The 19520-nt window shown below is 41.2% G+C and overlaps 1 protein-coding gene across 2 annotated transcripts in view; it reads left to right on the plus strand.

Moving 5' to 3' along the window:
• The first annotated feature begins 2239 nt into the window (after nucleotides 1–2239).
• The window catches only part of SPRR4 (small proline rich protein 4), a 31385-nt gene continuing 14104 nt past the window's right edge, over nucleotides 2240–19520 (plus strand). The window contains exon 1 of one of the 2 annotated variants that reach the window (XM_057724236.1): nucleotides 2240–2292. In XM_057724236.1, coding sequence (XP_057580219.1) covers nucleotides 2286–2292 — 7 coding nt within the window. In that variant the 5' untranslated portion in view covers nucleotides 2240–2285. Of the gene's footprint in view, nucleotides 2293–19026; nucleotides 19219–19520 lie in introns of those variants that run through there. The other variant, XM_057724246.1, reaches the window with a different exon arrangement.

Raw genomic sequence — 19520 nt, forward strand, 5'->3', positions numbered from 1 at the left:
CACATCTAGCCGGAATGTCTCAGCAGAAGCAGAAGCAGTGCTGCCTCCCACCAAAGCAGTACTGTCCCCCATCCCAACCATACTGCCCCCCACTGAAGGAGTGCTGCCCCCACCCCAGCAGTGCTGCCTCCCACCAAGGCAGTACTGTCCCCCACCAAAGCAGTGCTAACCCCTCCTCAACACACCAAGAAGCCTTGCCAGCCTCCACCCAACGGCAAGGAGCCCTGTGCCCCCAAGTGACAACAGAAGTGCCCACACCCTTAGCAGTGCCACAAGTCTAAGCAGAAGGAAGTCCAGGCATGTGACCAGAGGCCTAGCCCCCGGCAGCACAGACAGCAGGAAGCCCACTCCCCTCTCTTAGCCAGCCAGCGGCCAGCCCCACTCACCTCTGGCTTCTGGATGCAGCCACGCTTCGGGGAAAGGCAGCCCCAGGACGGCAGCTTCCTGGATCTCCAGGTCTTATTCATGAGCAGCTGCAGTTTCCATCTCAGATGAGCATCTGGTTCTAAAACGACGAATCATCTTTGCTGACATGTAACTATCTTGCCCTGTCGGCCTCTTGGAAACTTAGGCAGCGTGCCCGGACATTTTTTTTTTTTTTTATCACCCTTCATTTCTGCTCATGTTTTCCAAACAATTAAACACAATTCCTCTGGCATCAAGGTCTCAGTTTGATTATTTCATCATCTGGCAATTTTAAATTCCTGTAGAGTCTGTTTGCCGCTCCCATCCCAGGACCTTAGAAGAGCTGGGCATGTGGGTGCAGGTAGAGGAGAAGGCATGGGAGAGGCACTTCCGAGTGGAGGCACATTTGCCAGCATCCTGCCAAGGTGAGGAGGGGAGATGGGAGCTTCTGCAGCTGGGTGACACATCCCTACATCCATGGAAAATGAGAACACCCCTTGCAAACAGGGGAGATGATGCCCGTCTAGAAAACGTAGGTACAGAAAGAGTAAGGGAATCCTCAGCCAAGAGCTACAGAGTACAGTCAAGGCAAATAAACTGAAATTCAGAGAACACACTCCAAGGGCTGATGGGTCAAAATGAATGGAGGAGAGGGCTTAACAATTCTCCCACAGGGAAAAGGAAAGGCCAAAGTGTCTTCAAGCCAACCACATGTGTACTTTGGAGAAAGTCTATATAACAGTCATACAGCCAGCACACACACATTCACTGTCAATCATTTATTGACATCATGGCCCCCATTATTTCTAAAGTTTGGGATTCTCCTGGGCTATTTTTCCCTCACCGCCTTCTGACTTTCAAGTCCCTAAATTCTTGGGGTATTGGGATAACCTGGAAATTCAGACACACAATGAATCTAAACTTCTTGTTTCTAATACTTCCACTATATGCATTCCTTTCCACCAAATGCTTCTCTCACAAAATATTTCACAAATTGGAGTGTTTGAATCTCTTTTCTTACACCAGCCTCACTTTTCTGGCCTCTGGCTACAGGGGGGGGAAGTCACTGAAAACCAGCAGAAGTTCCCAAAAGGAGCCAGAAAGGAACATAACCTAAAGGAAAAGTCTGGATTATCCCCAGCATATTTCACAGACCCTGTAGAATTCAGAATTAGCTGAAGACTGAACCTTCAGCATTGCTTCCATGGTTGGCTGGTCTCTTCTTCCTCCATCATCTCTTTTCATGCCCTTCGGCTATGCTCCATCCATCTATTTATCCACCACCAACCCATCTATCCCACCCAGCAATCCAGCAGTGCATCCTTGGTAAGTACCTCCCCCTCCCCTTTGCTTAGAATGTGATGGGTGCTGTGAAAACACAGACACACACACAGGGCTCTGGGCCTCTTAGTTTAATAATCCCCATAAGAAAACCAAGCTGAGGTCCCCAAGATAACAAAGAACACTTAGAGGAGATGGCATGCAATTAATGGATAAGTTGGAAGCTACGAATACCCCATTCATGCCCTCAGAACTCAGAGGAGACAGAAAGAGAACTCTGGGGGCTGCTGATGGGAGGAAGGAGAACCTGGCCATTTCTGTGTCACCCACCACAGGGCTCCAAGAAACTGTTTGTCCATGAGGAACACCTGGAGTAGGGGTTTCAGAATGGAAAGACAGTGATGTGGGTAGACAGGGAGGAGCCCATTCCAGGACTGGATACAGCAGGAGCCAAGGCTGTGAGTGCCAGATGTGCCCAGGAGGCCAGCCCTTGTGTATCTCAGCCCAGGTCCATGGTCATGAAAGCACTTTACTTCTGCAGAGACCCGCACCAGCTGAACACCACAGAAACCTGGTGGGTGGCTCCAGTCTCTTGACACATGTCACGTATGTATTACCCCCACAGTGTTTCATTCAATGGTACTCAAGTATGACACCCCAAAAATATTGAAAAGCTGTATAAACCTTAACTGAACTCCCTTAAAATGATGAGCATCTTTAGACATTGCCCCACACTCAGATACCTCATTAAGCTCTGCTTCCAAATATCTCCTCTTGACTCCCATACGTGACCTTCCCCCAAATCTCTCGTTTGAGTTCTTACTCTCTCTTTCCTCACCCTCTCTCACTCAGAATCTTAACAGAAGGTTTAATTTTGCCTCTCTGGGCTCCACTTAACTTTCTTCACCACTAATGACATAATTAGCATGTGTGCACATGTGTTATGTGCGGACCATCTTGAGGATGTTTCTTTTGTCCCATCATACTAGGTTTGGATCCCAGATCCACCCTTATGCTGGAGTGAATCACATAAATTAACTAGGTCTCACTTTTCTCATCTGTATAATGGAAGGAATAATATCTGCCTCCTGGGGGTGAAGGGGAGGGGTGTTCAATGAAGCAATATAAATACATAGTAAATAGCATGCAACCCATAGCAAGTGTTGGATGAATGTTCACTGTTGCTTTTATTGTTATTCACCACTCTGACAGACAGCAAGACCCTGCCCTGATTGCCACCAACTTGAGCACACGGGCCCCACACCTTTAGTGGGCAAAGGTGTGAGGGGCAGAGCACATCCTGGGGACAAGGACAAGGACCAATTGTGTAGGGCAAAGGGTCTGAGGGGTGTTCACAGGCAGAAACAAGTTTTACTCTAGGCCATCATCACCCCGTATGGTGGTTGCCCTTTTCTTCAAGAATCTTCCCTTTTTAACACCTGCCCAGGCTGGATCCTGCTCCAGAGGCAGTCCTGCGAAGCTCCGGCTTTCCTTCAGTGATTTTCCCCTTCAGTGTACACAGACAGGCATGTCTTTTGGAGACACACCCTGTCCCCTGGAAGATGCTGATAAGCTGAGGAAGCAGGTACCAGGCATGGAGTGGGCCAAGTGCTCACACACACTGATGCCACCCTACTGAAGTAGATACTGCTCTTCCTATTAGAGGGAGGGGTGAGGTGCAGAGAAGCTCCTTACTTGCTCACAGTAACAACATCTTGAAGGTGGTGGAGCTGAAATTCAAACCCTGGTCCGTATTCTTTGTAACATGGCAAGTGCTCTGACCGTCTTAGTCGATAGAAGAAGCACATCCTGGATTCCACCCTTCCAGAACTGACAACACACCCATCCAATGGGAAGACAAGGGCAGCAGATTCACACAGTCACAATCTCACAGGTGTTTGTACAGGGGAAAACTCTTATGCATGTTCACACACTCATATAAATGACACACACAGGGTTGTTATTCAAATTGAATTCTGCAGGTTTGGAGACTGACAGTGAGCACTGAGAATAGAACATGGGGCTGCATCCCAGAGGCCCCGGCTGTGACAGGCATTGGCCTCCCAGCTTCTCGATGCTGTAGCACTGAGCTGGCCACCAGCCAGGGTAGGGGCAGGGACGCTGGCAGGCAGAGGAGTTGGTGCGGAGGCTCTTTGCCCCCTGTAACAGAAGGTGTTTGAACATTTCAACTATGGATTCAGCAACACCTCAGCATACCTGTTGAATATACGCCCTGTGCACACTTGCTTTTGCACACTCAAGTTCATATTCCCACATATATTCATTCATGAGCCCTCACACGAGGTCACGGCTCACCACAGGCTCACATGTAACCACATGCTGTCAATCACTCTGAAATATGTGTTCACACACCAACACACACTCAGACATCTGGATGCACCAACATGGATGCTCACATTTGCATTCCTTCTCACATGCACGGCCCAAGAGCATAGAGTCCAGACCTTTCCCCAGGCTGCTGCAGAATTCCAGCTGGATGTCTGCCCATGGACCTTGAGTGTCTTTCCAAGCACAGAGATCCCAGGATGAAGGGGATGATGCCGAGGGCCTGGAAAGAAGTGTGCCTTCTTCAGGAGAGAATAGAGTTACATCTTGCAAATAGACACGTTTCCTAGAAGGTGGGATGGTGCAAAAAAAGAACACACACCCATACTGGAGCCCAGTAGAGTTGAGTTGAAATTCACTCTTCCCTGCTTTTTTATTGTATAACCTTAGCCAACTTAATCTTTCTAAGTTTACAGTAACTCCCAGGTCAAATCCTGAATTAGAAACTCGAACAGAGTTTCTGACAGGGAGTGGAGGCCTGGCCCTCCCTTATCCCTCCTCCACAAGCCCCCTGGGAAAGTGAGGGCATCTCTCAGCCACCCTGCTGCTGGGCACACACCCTACTGTGCTCCAGGGCACCCACCCTGCTGTGCCCCAGGGGATCCCCCGCTCGTGATGGATTTCAGCACGGAGGCTCCAGCTACCATGAGTTCTTTTTCAGGGGCCCTGTTGGGGGTGTGGGGGGGGCAGCATTTAGTCAGCTCTGCCTTCCCCTGCGTGTCTGTGCATGGGCCCTGGCCTGGTGTTCCTGATATATCACAGACCACAGCAAGAGAGAGGCACAGACTTGGTCTGAGACCTCCTGGGTCACTATGGCACCTCCGACTCTGTGTGTGTGTGTCTGTGTGCGTGCACACATGTGTGTGTAAGTGCTGTTGTTCTCTGGGGTGTTCCAGGGGCAGAGGACAGTCACTGTTGACCCGACTCCTGGCTCCTAGTAGTTAGTCCTCTGTCTTCTGGAATTTTAGGCCAGCTGTCATGTGTCTGACGATGATACTTCCATCTCATTTCTTCAACAACATAAGATGGAAATCATTCTCCGTGTCCTCAGCACTCCAGGCAGCCCTTGGTCTTGAGTCTCTTCTGTCCCCAAGGGCTGATACAAGAAGGAAGTTCACCTTCCATGGATTTTAAGAGGCACTAAATATAGCTCCACATAAAGAGCACTGGACAGAGAGTCACAAGACCTGAGTTGCTGCCTTGGTTTTGCCACTGGCCACCTGTGTGGTCCTGAGCAAGTCATTTCGTTTTCCCAGGCCTCAGTTTCCCCACCTGCCCGTGACAATGTCAAGCTCGTTGGAGCCTCTCACAGCCTTCTTCCTGTTCTGACTCAATAGGAGGTGACTCACTCTAATCTTTATTTAATCTCTTTTTCTGCTAACTAGTCACAGTCACAGGAAACCTGTAAAGAGATGAGGATTATGTGGGGCTACCCAGGTCCAGAACATTTTGTGTGGATTCCTCCCAGAGGCTCAGAGCAAGCTTAGTTAAAATCCACATCTATATTTTAAGATCCCTCAGCCTTAGGAGTAACTTGCCTCCCTCCAGGGAACCAATACACACATACACTCGGGCCACTTTTATGTATACACATAAAATAGATATATTTAAATATAACTAAATATTAAAATATTTGTTATATTTAATACATTTTATTAAATATTTAATGTTTCATATTTAAATGTTATATTTGATTATTTTTATTACCAAGCCATTTATTTTATTTTCCTTCTTACTTTCTCTTACACAATGAATTCTAACTCAAGTTGTTTCATTTATTCATTCAACAAATATTGACCACACAACCACCATATCTATGGTTTCTCAAGAAATTTAACATTGAGTAGAGAAACTACATAAAAACATAATGTTTGGATCACAAAAACCAGAAAAGAATTATAAAATAATGTGGTAGATTAAAAGAAGTTGAAGTCCTCAGAGGTGGTAGCACTTGGGTTGGCCCTCAAAGGATGGAGAAGACGTTGATAATTAAAGATGAAGACAGATACAGATGTTTAGCAAAACACATGTGAAAACATGGACACCATGTTGCTCATGAACAGCCAGAGCTCATGCTGACATGGACCAGAAGACAATGACATATGTTTAGCCAGTTGAGTCTCTAGTTACTTATGGAAAGTCTTGAATATGTCTGCTGATTTTTTTTTTTTTTTTTTTTTTGGCCATCGAGTGGATTTTAGCTTTACATTTTTAAAATTTTTATTAGTTATCTATTTTATACATGTTAGCTTGTATATGTCAACTCCAATCTCCCATTCATCCCACCATCAACACCCTCCTGCCTTACCCGCTTGGTGCCCATATAGTTTATTCTCTACATCTGTGTCTCTATTTTTGCCTTGAAAACTGGCTCATCTGTACCGTTTTTCTAGATTCTACATATATGCGTTAATATACGATATTTGTTTTTCTCTTTCTGACTTACTTCACTCTGTGTGACAGTTTCTAGGTCCATCCACATCTCTACAAGTAAGCCAATTTCATTCTTTTTTATGGCGGAGTAATATTCCATTCTATGTATATGTACCACATCTTCTTTATCCATTCGTCTGTCGATGGACATTTAGGCTGCTTCTATGACCTGGCTATTGTAAATAGTGTTGCAATGAACATCGGGGAGCACATGTCTTTTTGAATTATGGTGTTCTCTGGGTATATGCCCAGTAGTGGGATTGCTGGGTCATAGTGTAGTTCTATTTTTAGTCTTTTAAGGAATCTCCATACTGTTTCCCATAGTGGCTGTATTAATTTACATTCCCACCAACAGTGCAAGAAGTTTCCCTTTCCGCCACACCCCATCCAGCATTTACTGTTTCTAGTTTTTCTGATGATGCCCATTTTAATCAGTATGAGGTGATACCTCATTGTAGTTTTGATTTTCATTTCTCTAATGATTAGTGATGTTGAGCATCCTTTCATGTGTTTGTTGGTCATGTGTATGTCTTCTTTGGAGAAATGTCTATTTAGGTCTTCTACCTTTTTTTTTTTTTTTTGCCCATTTTTGATTGCATTGTTTGAGTTGCATGAGCAACTTGTATATTTTGGAGATTAATCCTTTGTGGTCCATTTGCAAATATTTTCTCCCACTCTGACAGTTGTATTTTCATCATGTTTATGGTTTCCTTTGCTGTGCAAAAAAAAAAGTTTTGTTTCATTAGGTCCCATTTGTTTATTTTTGTTTTTATTTCCATTACTCTAGGAGGTGGATCAAAAAAAGATCTTGCTGTGACTTATGTTGAAGAGTGTTCTTCCTATGTTTTCCTCTAGGAGTATTATACTGTCCGGTCTTATATTTAGGTTTTCTTTTTTGTTTTTTTATCTCTTTATTAGAATATAATTGCTTTACACTCTTGTACCAGTTTTTGAGGTACACCAAAGTGAATCAGCCGTATTTATATATGTATCCCCAAACCCTCCCTCCCGTGACTGCTTCCCACCCGCCCTGTCCTGGCCCTCTAAGGCATCACCCATTATCGAGTTGATCTCCCTTTGTTTTACAGCAACTTCCCACTATCTATCCATTTTACATTTGGTAGTGTATATATGTGAAAGTCACTCTCCCACTTCATCCCAGCTTCCCCTTTGCTGCCCCCCCCCAACCCGGAGTCCTCCAGTCCATTCTCTGCATCTGCATCCTTATTCTGGCCCTGCCACTGGGCCCATCAGTACCATTTTTTTAGATTCCATATATGTGAGTTAGCATACGGTATTTGTTTTTCTCTTCCGGCCTACTTCGCTCTGTATGACAGTCTCTAGGTCTATCCACCTCATTACATATAGCTCCATTGCATTCCTTTTTATGGCTGAGTGATATTCCATTGTATATATGTGCCACATCTTCTTTATCCATTCATCTGTTGATGGGAATTTAGGGTGCTTCCATGTCCTGGCTATTGTAAATAGTGCTGCAATGATCATTATTGTACTTGTTTCTTTTTGAATTATGGTTCTCTCTGGGTATATGCACAGGAGTAGGGATTACTGCATCATATGCTGCTTCTATTTTTGGTTTTTTGAGGAACCTCCAAACTGTTTTCCATAGTGGCTGTACCAACCTACATTCCCACCAACTGTGCAGGAGAGTTCCCTTTTCTCCACACCCTCTCCAACATTTATTGTTTCTAGATTTTTTTGATGATGGCCATTCTGACCAGTGTGAGGTGATACCTCATTGTGGCTTTGACTTGCATTTCTCTAATGTTGAGTGTGATGTTGAGCATCTGTTCATGTGTTTGTTAGCCATCTGTATGTCTTCTTTGGAGAAATGTCTATTTAGGTCTTCCGCCCATTTGTGGATTGGGTTATTTGCTTTTTTGGTATTAAGCTGCATGAGCTGCTTGTATATTTTGGAGATTAATCCTTTGCCCGTTGCTTCGTTGGCAAGTATTTTCTCCCATTCTGAAGGTGTCTTCTTGTCTTGTTTATGGTTTCTTTTGCTGTGCAAAAGCTTTTAAGTTTCATGAGGTCCCATTTGTTTATTCTTGATTTATTTCCATGATTCTAGGAGGTGGGTCAAAAAGGATCTTGCTTTGATGGATGTCATAGAGTGTTCTGCCTATGTTTTCCTCTAGGCGTTTTATAGTGCCTGGCCTTATTTAGGTCTTTAATCCATTTTGAGTTTACTTTTGTGTATGGTGTTAGGGAGTGTTCTAATTTCATTCTTTTACATGTAGCTGTCCAATTTTCCCAGCACCACTTATTGAAGAGGCTGTCCTTTTTCAATTGCATATTCTTGCCTCCTTTGTCAAAGATAAGGTGACCATATGTGCTTGGGTTTACCTCTGGGTTCTCTATTCTGTTCCATTGATCTACCTTTCTATTTTTGTGCCAGTACTATACTGTCTTGATCACTGTGGCCTTGTAGTATAGTTTGAAGTCAGGAAGCCTGATTCCACCAACTCCATTTTTCCTTCTCAAGTTTGTTTTGGCTATTCGGGATCTTTTCTGTTTCCATACAAATTGTAAGATTTCTTGTTCTAGTTCTGTGAAAAATGCTGTTGGTAAATTGAAGGGGATTGCATTGAATCTGTACATTGTTTTGGGTAGTACAGTCATTTTCACAATGTTGATTCTTCCAATCCAGGAACATGATATGTTTCTCCATCTGTTTGTTTTGTCTTTGATTTCTTTCATCAGTGTCATAGTTTTCTGCATACAGGTCTTTTGCTTCCTTAGGCAGGTTTATTCCTAGGTATTTTATTCTTTTTGTTGCAATGGTAAATGGGAGAGTTTCCTTAATTTCTCTTTCTGCTTTTTTGTTGTTAGTGTATAGGAATGCAAGAGATTTCTGTGCATTAATTTTGTATCCTGCTACTTTACTAAACTCATCAATTAGTGCTAGCAGTTTTCTGGTAGAGTCTTTAGGGTTTTCTATGTATAATATCATGTAATCTGCGAAGAGTGACAATTTTACTTCTTCTTTTCCAATTTGTATTCCTTTTATTTCCTTTTCTTCTCTGATTGCTATGGCTAAAACTTCCAAAACTACATTGAATAATAATGGTGAGAATGGGCACCCTTGTCTTGTTCCTGATCTTAGAGGGAATGCTTTCAGTTTTTCACCATTTAGAACGATGTTGGCTTTTGGTTTCTCATATATGGCTTTTATTATGTTGAGGTAATTTCCTTCTATGCCCATTTTCTGGAGAGCTTTTCTCATAAATGTATGTTGAATTGTGTCAAAAGCTTTTTCTGCATCTATCATTTGGTTTGTATCCTTCAGTTTGTTGACATGATGTATCATTTGGTTTGTAGCCTTCAACTTGTTGAGATGATGTATCACATTGATTGATTTGCATATATTGAAGAATTCTTGCATTCCAGGGATAAACCCCACTTGATCATGGTGTATGATCTTTTAATGTGCTGTTGGATTCTGTTAGCTAGTATTTTGTTGAGGATTTTTGCATCTATATTCATCAGTGATATTGGCCTGTAATTTTCTTTATTTGTGACATCTTTGCCAGGTTTTGATATCAGGGTGATGGTGGCCTCTTAGAATGAGTTTGGGAGTGCTCCTCCTTCTGCTATATTTTGGAAGAGTTTGAGAGGGATAGGTGTTAGCTCTTCTCGAAATGTTTGATAGAATTCGCCTGGTAATCCATCTGGCCCTGGGCTTTTGTTTGTTGGGAGATTTTTAATCACAGCCTTAATTTCCATACTTTTGATTGGTCTGTTCATATGTTCTATTTCTTCCTGGTTCAGTCTTTAAAGATTGTACTTTTCTAAGAATTTATCCTTTTCTTCTAGGTTATCCAATTTATTGGCATTTACTTTTTTGTAGTAGTCTCTCATGATCTTTTGTATTTCTGCAGTGTCAATTGTTACTTCTCCCTTATCTTTTCTAATTCTGTTGATTTGCATCATCTCCATTTTTTTCCTGATGAGTCTGGCTAATGGTTTATCAATTTTGTTTATCTTCTCAAAGAACCAGCTGTTGGTTTTATTGATCTTTGCTATTATTTCCTTCCTTTCTTTTTCATTTATTTCTGATCTGACCTTTATGATTTCTTTCCTTCTGCTCACTTTGGGGTTTTATGTTCTTCTTTCTCTAATTGTTATAAGTGCAAGCTTAGGTTGTTTATTCGATATTTTTCTTGTTTCTTGAGGTAGGATTGTATTGCTATAAACTTCCCTCTTAGAACTGCTTTTGCTGCATCCCATAGGTTTTGGGTTGTTGTGTTTTCATTGTCATTTGTTTCTAGATATTTTTTGATTTCCTCTTTGATTTCTTTAGTGATTTCCTGGTTGTTTAATAGCGTATTGTTTAGCCTCCATGTGTTTGTATTTTTTTACAGTTGTTTTTTCAGGTAATTGATATCTTGTCTTATGGTGTTGTGGTCAGAGAAGATGCTTGATATGATTTCAATTTTCTTGAATTTACCGAGGCTTGATTTGTGACCCAAGATGTGATCTATCCTGGAAAATGTTCCATATGCACTTGAGAAGAAAGTGTATTCTGTAGTTTTTGGGTGGAATGTCCTATAAATATCAATTAAGTTGAGATGGTCTAATGTGTCACTTAAAGCTTGTGTGTCCTTATTTATTTTCTGTTTGGATGATCTGTCCATTGATGTAAGTGGGGTGTTCAAGTCTCCCACTGTTATTGTGTTACTGTCGATGTCCCCTTTTATGGCTGTTAGCATTTGCCTATGTATTGAGGTGCTCCTATGTTGGGTGCATAGATATTTACAATTGTTATATCTTCTTCTTGGATTGATCCCTTGATCATTATGTAGTGTCCTTCCTTGTCTCTTGTAACAGTCTTTACTTTCAAGTCTAATTTGTCTGATATGAGTATTGCTATGTCAGCTTTCTTTTGACTTCCATTTGCATGGAATATCTTTTTCCAACCCCTTCCTTTCAGTCTATATGTGTCCCTTGGTCTGAAGTGAGTTTTTTGTAGACAGAATATGTAAGGGTCTTGTGTTTGTATCCATTCAGCCAATCTGTGTCTTTTGGTTGGAGCATTTAATCCATTTACATTTAAGGTGATTATTGACATGTGTGTTCCTATTACCATTTTCTTGATTGTTTTGGGTTTGTTTTTGTAGGTCTTTTCCTTCTCTTGCGTTTCCTACTTAGAAAGGTTCCTTTAGTAATTGTGAGGCTGGTTTGGTGGTGCTGAATTCTCTTAACTTTTGCTTCTCTGTAAAGCTTTTGATTTCTCTGTCATATTTGAATGAGATTCTTGCTGGATAGAGTATTCTTGGCTGTAGTTTTTTCTCTTTCAGGACTTTCAGTATATCCTGCCATTCCCTTCTGGCCTGCAGAGTTTCTGCAGTAAGATCAGCTGTTTTCCTTATGGGTTTTCCCTTATATGTTATTTGTTGCTTTTCTCTTGCTGATTTTAATATTTTTTCTTTGTGTTTAATTGTCATTAGTTTGATTAATATGTGTCTTGGTATATTTCTCCTTGGGTTTATTCTGTATGTGACTCTCTGTGCTTCTTGGACTTGATTAATTATTTCCTTTCCCATGTTGGGGAAGTTTTCCACTATAACCTCTTCAAATATTTTCTTGGACCCTCTTTTTTTCTTCTTCTTCTAGGATGCCTATGATTCGAATGTTTGTGCACTTAATGTTGTCACCAAGGTCTCTGAGACTGTCTTCCATTCTTTTTATTCTTTTTTCTGTTTCCTGCTCTGTGGCAGTTATTTTCCCCATTCTATCTTCCAACTCACTTACTCGTTCTTCTACCTCAGTTATTCTGCTGTTTATACCATCTAGAGTATTTTTAATTTCAGTGATTTTGTTATCCATTACTGTTTGTTTGTTCTTTAGTTCTTCTAAGTCTTTATTAATTGTTTCTTGTATTTTCTCTATTTTGTTATTGAGATTTTGGACCTTCTTTACTATCATTACTCTGAATTCTTTTTCAGGCAGTTCTCCTATTTCCCCTTCATTTATTTGGTCTTGTGGGTTTTTTTCTGCTCCTTTGCCTGCATGGTGTTTCTTTGTTTTCTCACTTTGTCTAATTTATAGGATTCGCTTTCTCCTTTCCCTATGCTGCCTAATAGTAGTTCCTCTTATTTCTGCCCTCTGCCCCCTGTGGCGGGGTTTGTCCAGTGTCTTGAATAGGCTTCCTGGTGGGGGGGGGGCTGGTGCCTGCTTTCCAGTGTGTGGCTCTGTGTCTTTTCTCTCTGATGAGCAGGGCCATGTCAGGTAATGTGTTCTAGGGTATCTGTGAGGTTAATATGGCTTTGGGTAGTCTGTGTGCTGATGGGTGGGTTTGTGTCCCTGTCTTGTTGTAGTTTGCTGTGAGGTGTCCAGCACTGGTAGTTGCAGACAGTTGGACAAAGCCATGTCTTAGACTCTGAAACAGGGCTCCATGAGAGTTCTCTGCAGTTAATCTTCCTTATGGCTGAGGACTCCCTTGTAGTCTGGCATCCTGGATTCAGTGCTCCCTCCCTAGAGCCTCTTACTTGACTTCTGATTGAGTAGTCCAGACTTCAGAGGTTGCTTGTCCTAGCAATAAAGGTGTTTAAAGAAGACTGTCCAATCCCCAGACTAATGGCAGAGTGTTGAGTTAAACAAATGCTAAATCAAGGAAACATATATGTGTACAAGACACACAAATACTGAATCCAATAGAAATAAGGCACTAGAAAGAGATGACAGAAGAACCCCACTATGCAATCAGACAATCAAAGAGAAAATCAACAGAAATTCAAAACCAAAAAACAAAACAAAAAAAAAAAAAACCAACAAACACACAAACATAAATCTTGGGAAATTTTGAAAGCTATGATCAAATATAATAAAGAGCAATAGTACCACTAGACAGACTGAAGATTCCCAAAACAATATCAGACAATTATAATTAAAACTAAGATAAAAACAAAACCTAATAATAAAAACCAAAGCAGTGTGTCATCTAGATAATAAAGCAAGGAAACAGAGCAAACTGATAATATTGATTATAAGTATATTAAGATTAAATAAACTAAAAAAGGATAGAAGACAGGGCAACAGAAGAGTGTAGTGTGACTGGATATATGAAAAGAAAAAGGAAAAAATAGAAATGTATAAAAGAGAAGAAAAGATGGTAGGAGAGATAGAGTCAGCACTACAAAAAACTTAGCTAGAAATATAAATATATAAAAAGACTAAAAATAAAAATAGAAGAAAAAAATACATTATTAAATTTGTAGATCCCTTAGGACTAAGATCATAATTAATTAAAAAAAAAAAAAGCTAGAGCTGACCCCAGAATGGACCAGAAAAATATAATTAGCAATTATATTTCTGTTTCCTTGGGGTGTCAGCTGTAAGTGTCCTTCTACCTGCCTTGGGTTTTTTTTGTATTACTCTGTGACCCGCAGAGATTCCTTTATTGTTCATTTGTAAGCACAGGTGTGTGGGGAGAGAGAGGGTACAATAGTTGCTCCTTCCCCTGGGAGTGAGTGAGCAGTGGTGCCCTGCCTGGGTTGTGGGAGTCCAGGTGGTGTTGGTGGCACCTGTTGCAGAGGGACACTGGTGGCTCAGGCTGAGAGAGCAACTACAACCGTGGCTCCTCCCCCATGCATATGACTTGCCTGTGGTGCCCTGCCTGGGTCATGGTGGTTCAGTTGGTAGTGTTGGAGCCTGTTGCAGAGGGATGCCGGTGGCTCAGGTGTGAATAGAATGTCTCCAGAGCTGGGCCATTCTGCAGACTCCTGGCTCTTGGCTGCAGGCACTCTAGGCCAGCCCCTCCCAGGGGCCTTTGTCATCCCTGACTGCACTAGCCAGGCCCAGAGGGGTCCTTCCTTTGTCCATCTCAGGTGCTGAGAGAGAGGCTACACCCACGGCTCCTCCCCCCTGCTTGTGAGTCAGCAGTATCTAGCTGCTGCCATGGCCTTGCAGATTTCCCCAGTAGGCATTCTCTGCTGTGGATTTCTTCCCTCCTGTCCCCTCAGTCCGTTTCCCCACTGCCAACAGTGTTTCTCACCCTGAACCAGTTCTCCAGTTCCCACGTTCCAGCTCCCAGACCCCCTGTTCATCTGTGAACCCACGTCTCAGTCCAGACACGGAGACCTGTGGTGTGGACCTTCCGTATGTTTCTCACTCTTTCCATCTGCCATAGCTCAGCTGCTTCACCCTCTTTGAACAGTCCCAAATGCCTCACTTCTGACCTGATGAAATTCCCCATTGGAGAAGGGGTTCCCCTGTCAGATAAGGGATGTTTCCCTGAATTCGGCAATCTCCCCTCTGTTTCAGATCTCCCCGCCCCAGGGTGTGGGATCCGTCCCTTTGCTTTCTTCTCCTCCTCTTTCTCCTTTTTCTTTTTCCCCTCTGTCCTACACAGTTATGTCGGGATCTTTGCAGTCTTTTCTGGTGTCTGAGGTCCTCTGCTGGTGTTCAGCTGGTTCTCTGTGGGAAATATTGTCTCTTTTGATGTATCCCTGATGCATCTGTGGAGAGGGATGCACTCCACGTCCCTTTACTTTGCCAGCATCTTTCTCCCCCTGCCTCCCCCTGCCACTACATTTAGGTCTTTAATCCATTTTGAGTTTATTTTTGTGTATGGTGTTAAGGAGTTAGTTAATTTCATTCTTTTACATGTAGCTCTCCTGTTTTCCCAGCACCACTTATTGAAGAGACTGTCTTTTCTCCATTGTATATCCTTGCTTCCTTTGTCATAGATTAGTTGACAGTAGGTGCATGGGTTTATCTCTGGGCTTTCTATCCTGTTCCTTTGATATATATTTCTGTTTTGTGCTGCTACAATATTGTCTTGATTACTGTACTTTAGTAGTATAGTCTGAAATCAGGGAGTCTAATTCTTCTAGCTCTGTTTTTTCTCTCAAGATTGCTTTGGCTTTTCAGGGTCTTTGTGTCTCCATACAAATTTTAAGATATTTTGTTCTACTTCTGTAAAAAATGCCATTGGTAATCTGATAGGGATTGCATTGAATCTGTATAGTAGCATATCATCATTTTCACAATATTGATTCTTCTAATCCAAGAATATGGTATATCTCTCCATCTGTTTGTGTCATCTTTGATTTCTGTCATCAGTGTCTTATAGTTTTCTGAGTACAGGTCTTTTGCCTCTTTAGGTAAGTTTATTATTCTTTTTGTTGCAATGGTGAATGGGATTGTTTTCTTAATTTCTTTTCTGATCTTTCATTGTTAGTGTATAGGAATGCAGGAGATTTCTGTGCATTAATTTTGTATCCTGCAATTTTACCAAATTCATTGATTAGCTCTTGCAGTTTTCTGGTGGCATCTCTAAGATTATCTATAAATAGTATCATGTCATCTGCAAACAGTGACAGTTTTACTTTTTCTTTTCCAATTTGGATTCCTTTTATTGCTTTTTCTTCTCTGATTGCCATGGCTAGGACTTCCATAACTATGTTGAATAATAGTGGTGAGAGTGGACATCCCTGTCTTGTTCCTGATCTTAAAGGGAATGCTTTCAGTTTTTCACCATTGAGAAAATGATGTTTCCGGTGGGTTTGTTGTATATGGCCTTTATTATGCTGAGGTAGGTTCCCTCTATGCCCACCTCTTGGAGAGTCTTTATCATAAATGTTGTTGAATTTTGTCAAAAGCTTTTTCTGAATCTATTGAGAGAATCATATGGTTTTTATTCTTCAATTTGTTAATATGATGTATCACATTGATTTGCATATATTGAAGAATGCTTGCATTCCTGGGATAAACCCCACTTGATCATGGTGTATGATCCCTTTAATGTGTTGTTGAATTCTGTTTGCTAGTATTTTGTTGAGGATTTTTGCATCTGTATTCATCAGTAATATTGATCTGTAATTTTCTTTTTTTGTAGTATCTTTGGTTTTGGTATCAGTGTGATGGTGGCCTCGTAGAATGAGTTTGGGAGTGTTCCTTCCTCTGCAATTTTTTGGAAGAGTTTGAGAAGGATGGGAGTTAGCTCTTCTCTAAATGTTTGATAGAATGCACCTGTGAAGCCATCTGGTCCTGCACTTTTGTTTGTGGAAAGATTCTTAATCACAGTTTCAATTTTATTTTTTGTGATTGGTCATATTTTCTATTTCCTCCTGGTGCAGTCTTGGAAGGTTGTACATTTTAAGAATTTGTCCATTTCTTCCAGGTTGTCCATTTTATTGGCATATAGTTGCTTGTAGTATTCTCTCATGATGCTTTTTATTTCTGCAGTGTCCATTGCAACTTCTCCTGTTTCATTTCTAATTTTATTGATTTGAGTCCTCCCTCTCTTTTTTTTTGATATGTCTTGCTAAAAGTTTATCAATTTTATTTATCTTATCAAAGAACCAGCTTTTAGTTTTATTGATTTTTGCTATTGTTTTCTTTGTTTGTATTTTATTTATTTCTGCTCTGATCTTTATGATTTCTCTCCTTCTACTAACTTTGGATTTTTGTTTGCTCTTCTTTCTGTAGTTTTTTTAGATATAAGGTTAGATTGTTTATTTGAGATTTTTCTTGTTTCTTGAGGTAGGATCTTATCACAATGAACTTCCCTCTTAGAAATGATTTTATTCCACCCCATAGGTTTTGGATCATTTTATTTTCATTGACATTTGTCTCCAGGTATTTTTTGATTTCCTCTTTGATTTCTTCAGTGATCTCTTGGTTATTTAGTAGTGTATTGTTTAGCCTCCATGTGTTTGTTTTTTTTTTTTATGGTTTTTTTTCCTGTAATTTATTTCTAATCTCATAGTGTTGTGATTGGGAAAAATGCTTGGTATGATTTCAATTTTCTTAAATTTACTGAGGCTCAATATGTGACCCAAGATGTGATGTATCCTGGTGAATGTTCCATGTGCACTTGAGAAGAAAGTGTAATCTGTTTTTTGGATAGAATGTCATATAAATATCAATTAAATCTATCTGGTCTATTTTGCCATTTAAATCTTGTATTTCCTTATTAATTTTCTGTCTGGATGATCTGCCCATTGGTGTAAGTGAGGTGTTAAAGTCCCCCACTATTATTTTGTTACTGTCAATTTCCTCTTTTATATTGTTAGCATTTGCCTTATGTATTGAGGTGCCCCTATGTTAGGTGCATTATTTTTATAATTGTTACATCTTATTCTTGGGTTAATCCCTTGATCATCATGTATTGTCCTTCCTTGTCTCTTGCAACATTCTTTATTTTGTCTGATATGAGTATTGCTACTCCAGCTTTCTTTTGACTTCCATTTGCATGGAATATCTTTTTCCATCCCTTCACTTTCAGTCTGTATGTGTCCCTAGTTCTGAAATGGGTCTCTCATAGACAGCATATATATGCATCTTGTTTTTGTAGCTGGTATTCAGCCAATCTATGTCTTTTGGTTGGAGCATTTTATCAATTCACATTTAAGGTGATTATCTATATGTATGTTCCTATTACCATTTTCTTAATGTTTGGGGTTTGTTTTTGTAGGTCCTTTTTTCTTGTGTTTCCCACTTATAGAATTTCCTTTAGCAATTGGTGTTGTGCTGTTTGGGTGGTGCCGAATTCTCTTAGCTTTTGCTTGTCTGTAACACTTTTGATTTCTCCATCTAATCTGAATGAGATCCTTGCTGGGCAGAATATTCTTGGTTGTAGATTCTTCCCTTTCATCACTTTAAATATATCATGCCACTCCCTTCTGGCTTGCAAAGTTTCTGCTGAGAGATCAACTGCTAACCTTATGGGAGTTCCTTTGTATTTTATTTGTCATTTTTCCCTTGTTGCTTTTAATAATTTTTCTTTGTCTTTAATCTTTGTCAGTTTGATTACTGTGTGTCTCCAAGTGTTTTTCCTTGGATTTATCCTGCCTGGGACTCTCTGTACTTCCTGGACTTGGGCAGCTATTTCTTTCCCCATGTTAGGGAAGTTTTCAACTATAGTATCTTCAAATATTATCTCAGGTCCTTTCTCTCTTCTCTTTCTGGGACCCCTATAATGCAAATGTTGGTGCATTTAATGTTGTCACAGAGGTCTTTAGGCTGTCTTCATTTCTCTTGTTTCTTTTTTCTGTTCTGCAGCAGTGATTTCCACTTTTCTGTCTTCCAGGTCACTTATCGGTTCTTCCTCACTTACCCGTTCTGCCTCAGTTCTTCTGCTATTGATTCCTTCTAGTGTATTTTTCATTTCAGCTGTTTGTTCTTTAATTATTCTAGGTGTTTGTTAAACATTCTCGATCTTTGCCTCCATTCTTTTTCCGAGGTCCTGGATGATCTTCACTATCATTATTCGGAATTCTTTTTGTGTAATGTTGCCTATCTCCACTTCATTTAGTTGTTTTTCTAGGGTTTTATCTTGTCCCTTCACCTGGTACATTGTCCTCTTCCTTTTCAGTTTGTCTAACTTTCTGTGATTGCGGTTTTCATTCTGCAGGCTGCAGGATTAATTCTTCTTGCTTCTGCTGTCTGCCCTCTGGTGGATGAGGCTATCTAAGAGGCTTGTGCAAGCTTCCTGATAGGAGGGACTGGTGGTGAGTAGAGCTTGCTGTTGCTCATGTGGGCAGAGCTCAGTAAAACTTTAAGCCACTTGTCTGCTGATGTGTGGGGCTGAATTCCCTCCCTGTTGGTTGCTTGGCCTGAAGCAACCCAGCACAGGAGCCTACAGCCTCTTTGGTGGGGCTAATGGAAGATTCCGGGAGAGCTCATGCCAATAAGTACTTCCCAGAACTTCTGCTTCCAGTGTCCTTGTCCCCATAGTGAGCCACAGCTTCCCCACCTCTGCAGACAACCCTCCAACACCAGCAGGTAAGTCTGGTTCAGTCTCCTATGGGGTCACTGCTCCTTCCTCCTGGGTTCTGGTGTGCACACTGCTTTGTGTGTGCCCAGCAAAAGTGGAGTCTCTGTTTCCCACAGTCCTGTCAAAGTCCTGTAATCAAATCCCACTGGCCTTCAAAGTCTGATTCTCTGGGGATTCCTCCTCCCATTGCTGGACCCCCAGGATGGGAAGCCTAGCTTGAGGCTTAGAACCCTCACTCCAGTGTGTAGACTTCTGTGATATAATTGTTCTCCAGTTTGTGAGTCACCCACTCAGTGGTTACAGGATTTCA

Source organism: Hippopotamus amphibius, chromosome 1, assembly GCF_030028045.1.
Source record: "Hippopotamus amphibius kiboko isolate mHipAmp2 chromosome 1, mHipAmp2.hap2, whole genome shotgun sequence".
In the NCBI taxonomy this organism is placed as follows: domain Eukaryota; kingdom Metazoa; phylum Chordata; class Mammalia; order Artiodactyla; family Hippopotamidae; genus Hippopotamus; species Hippopotamus amphibius.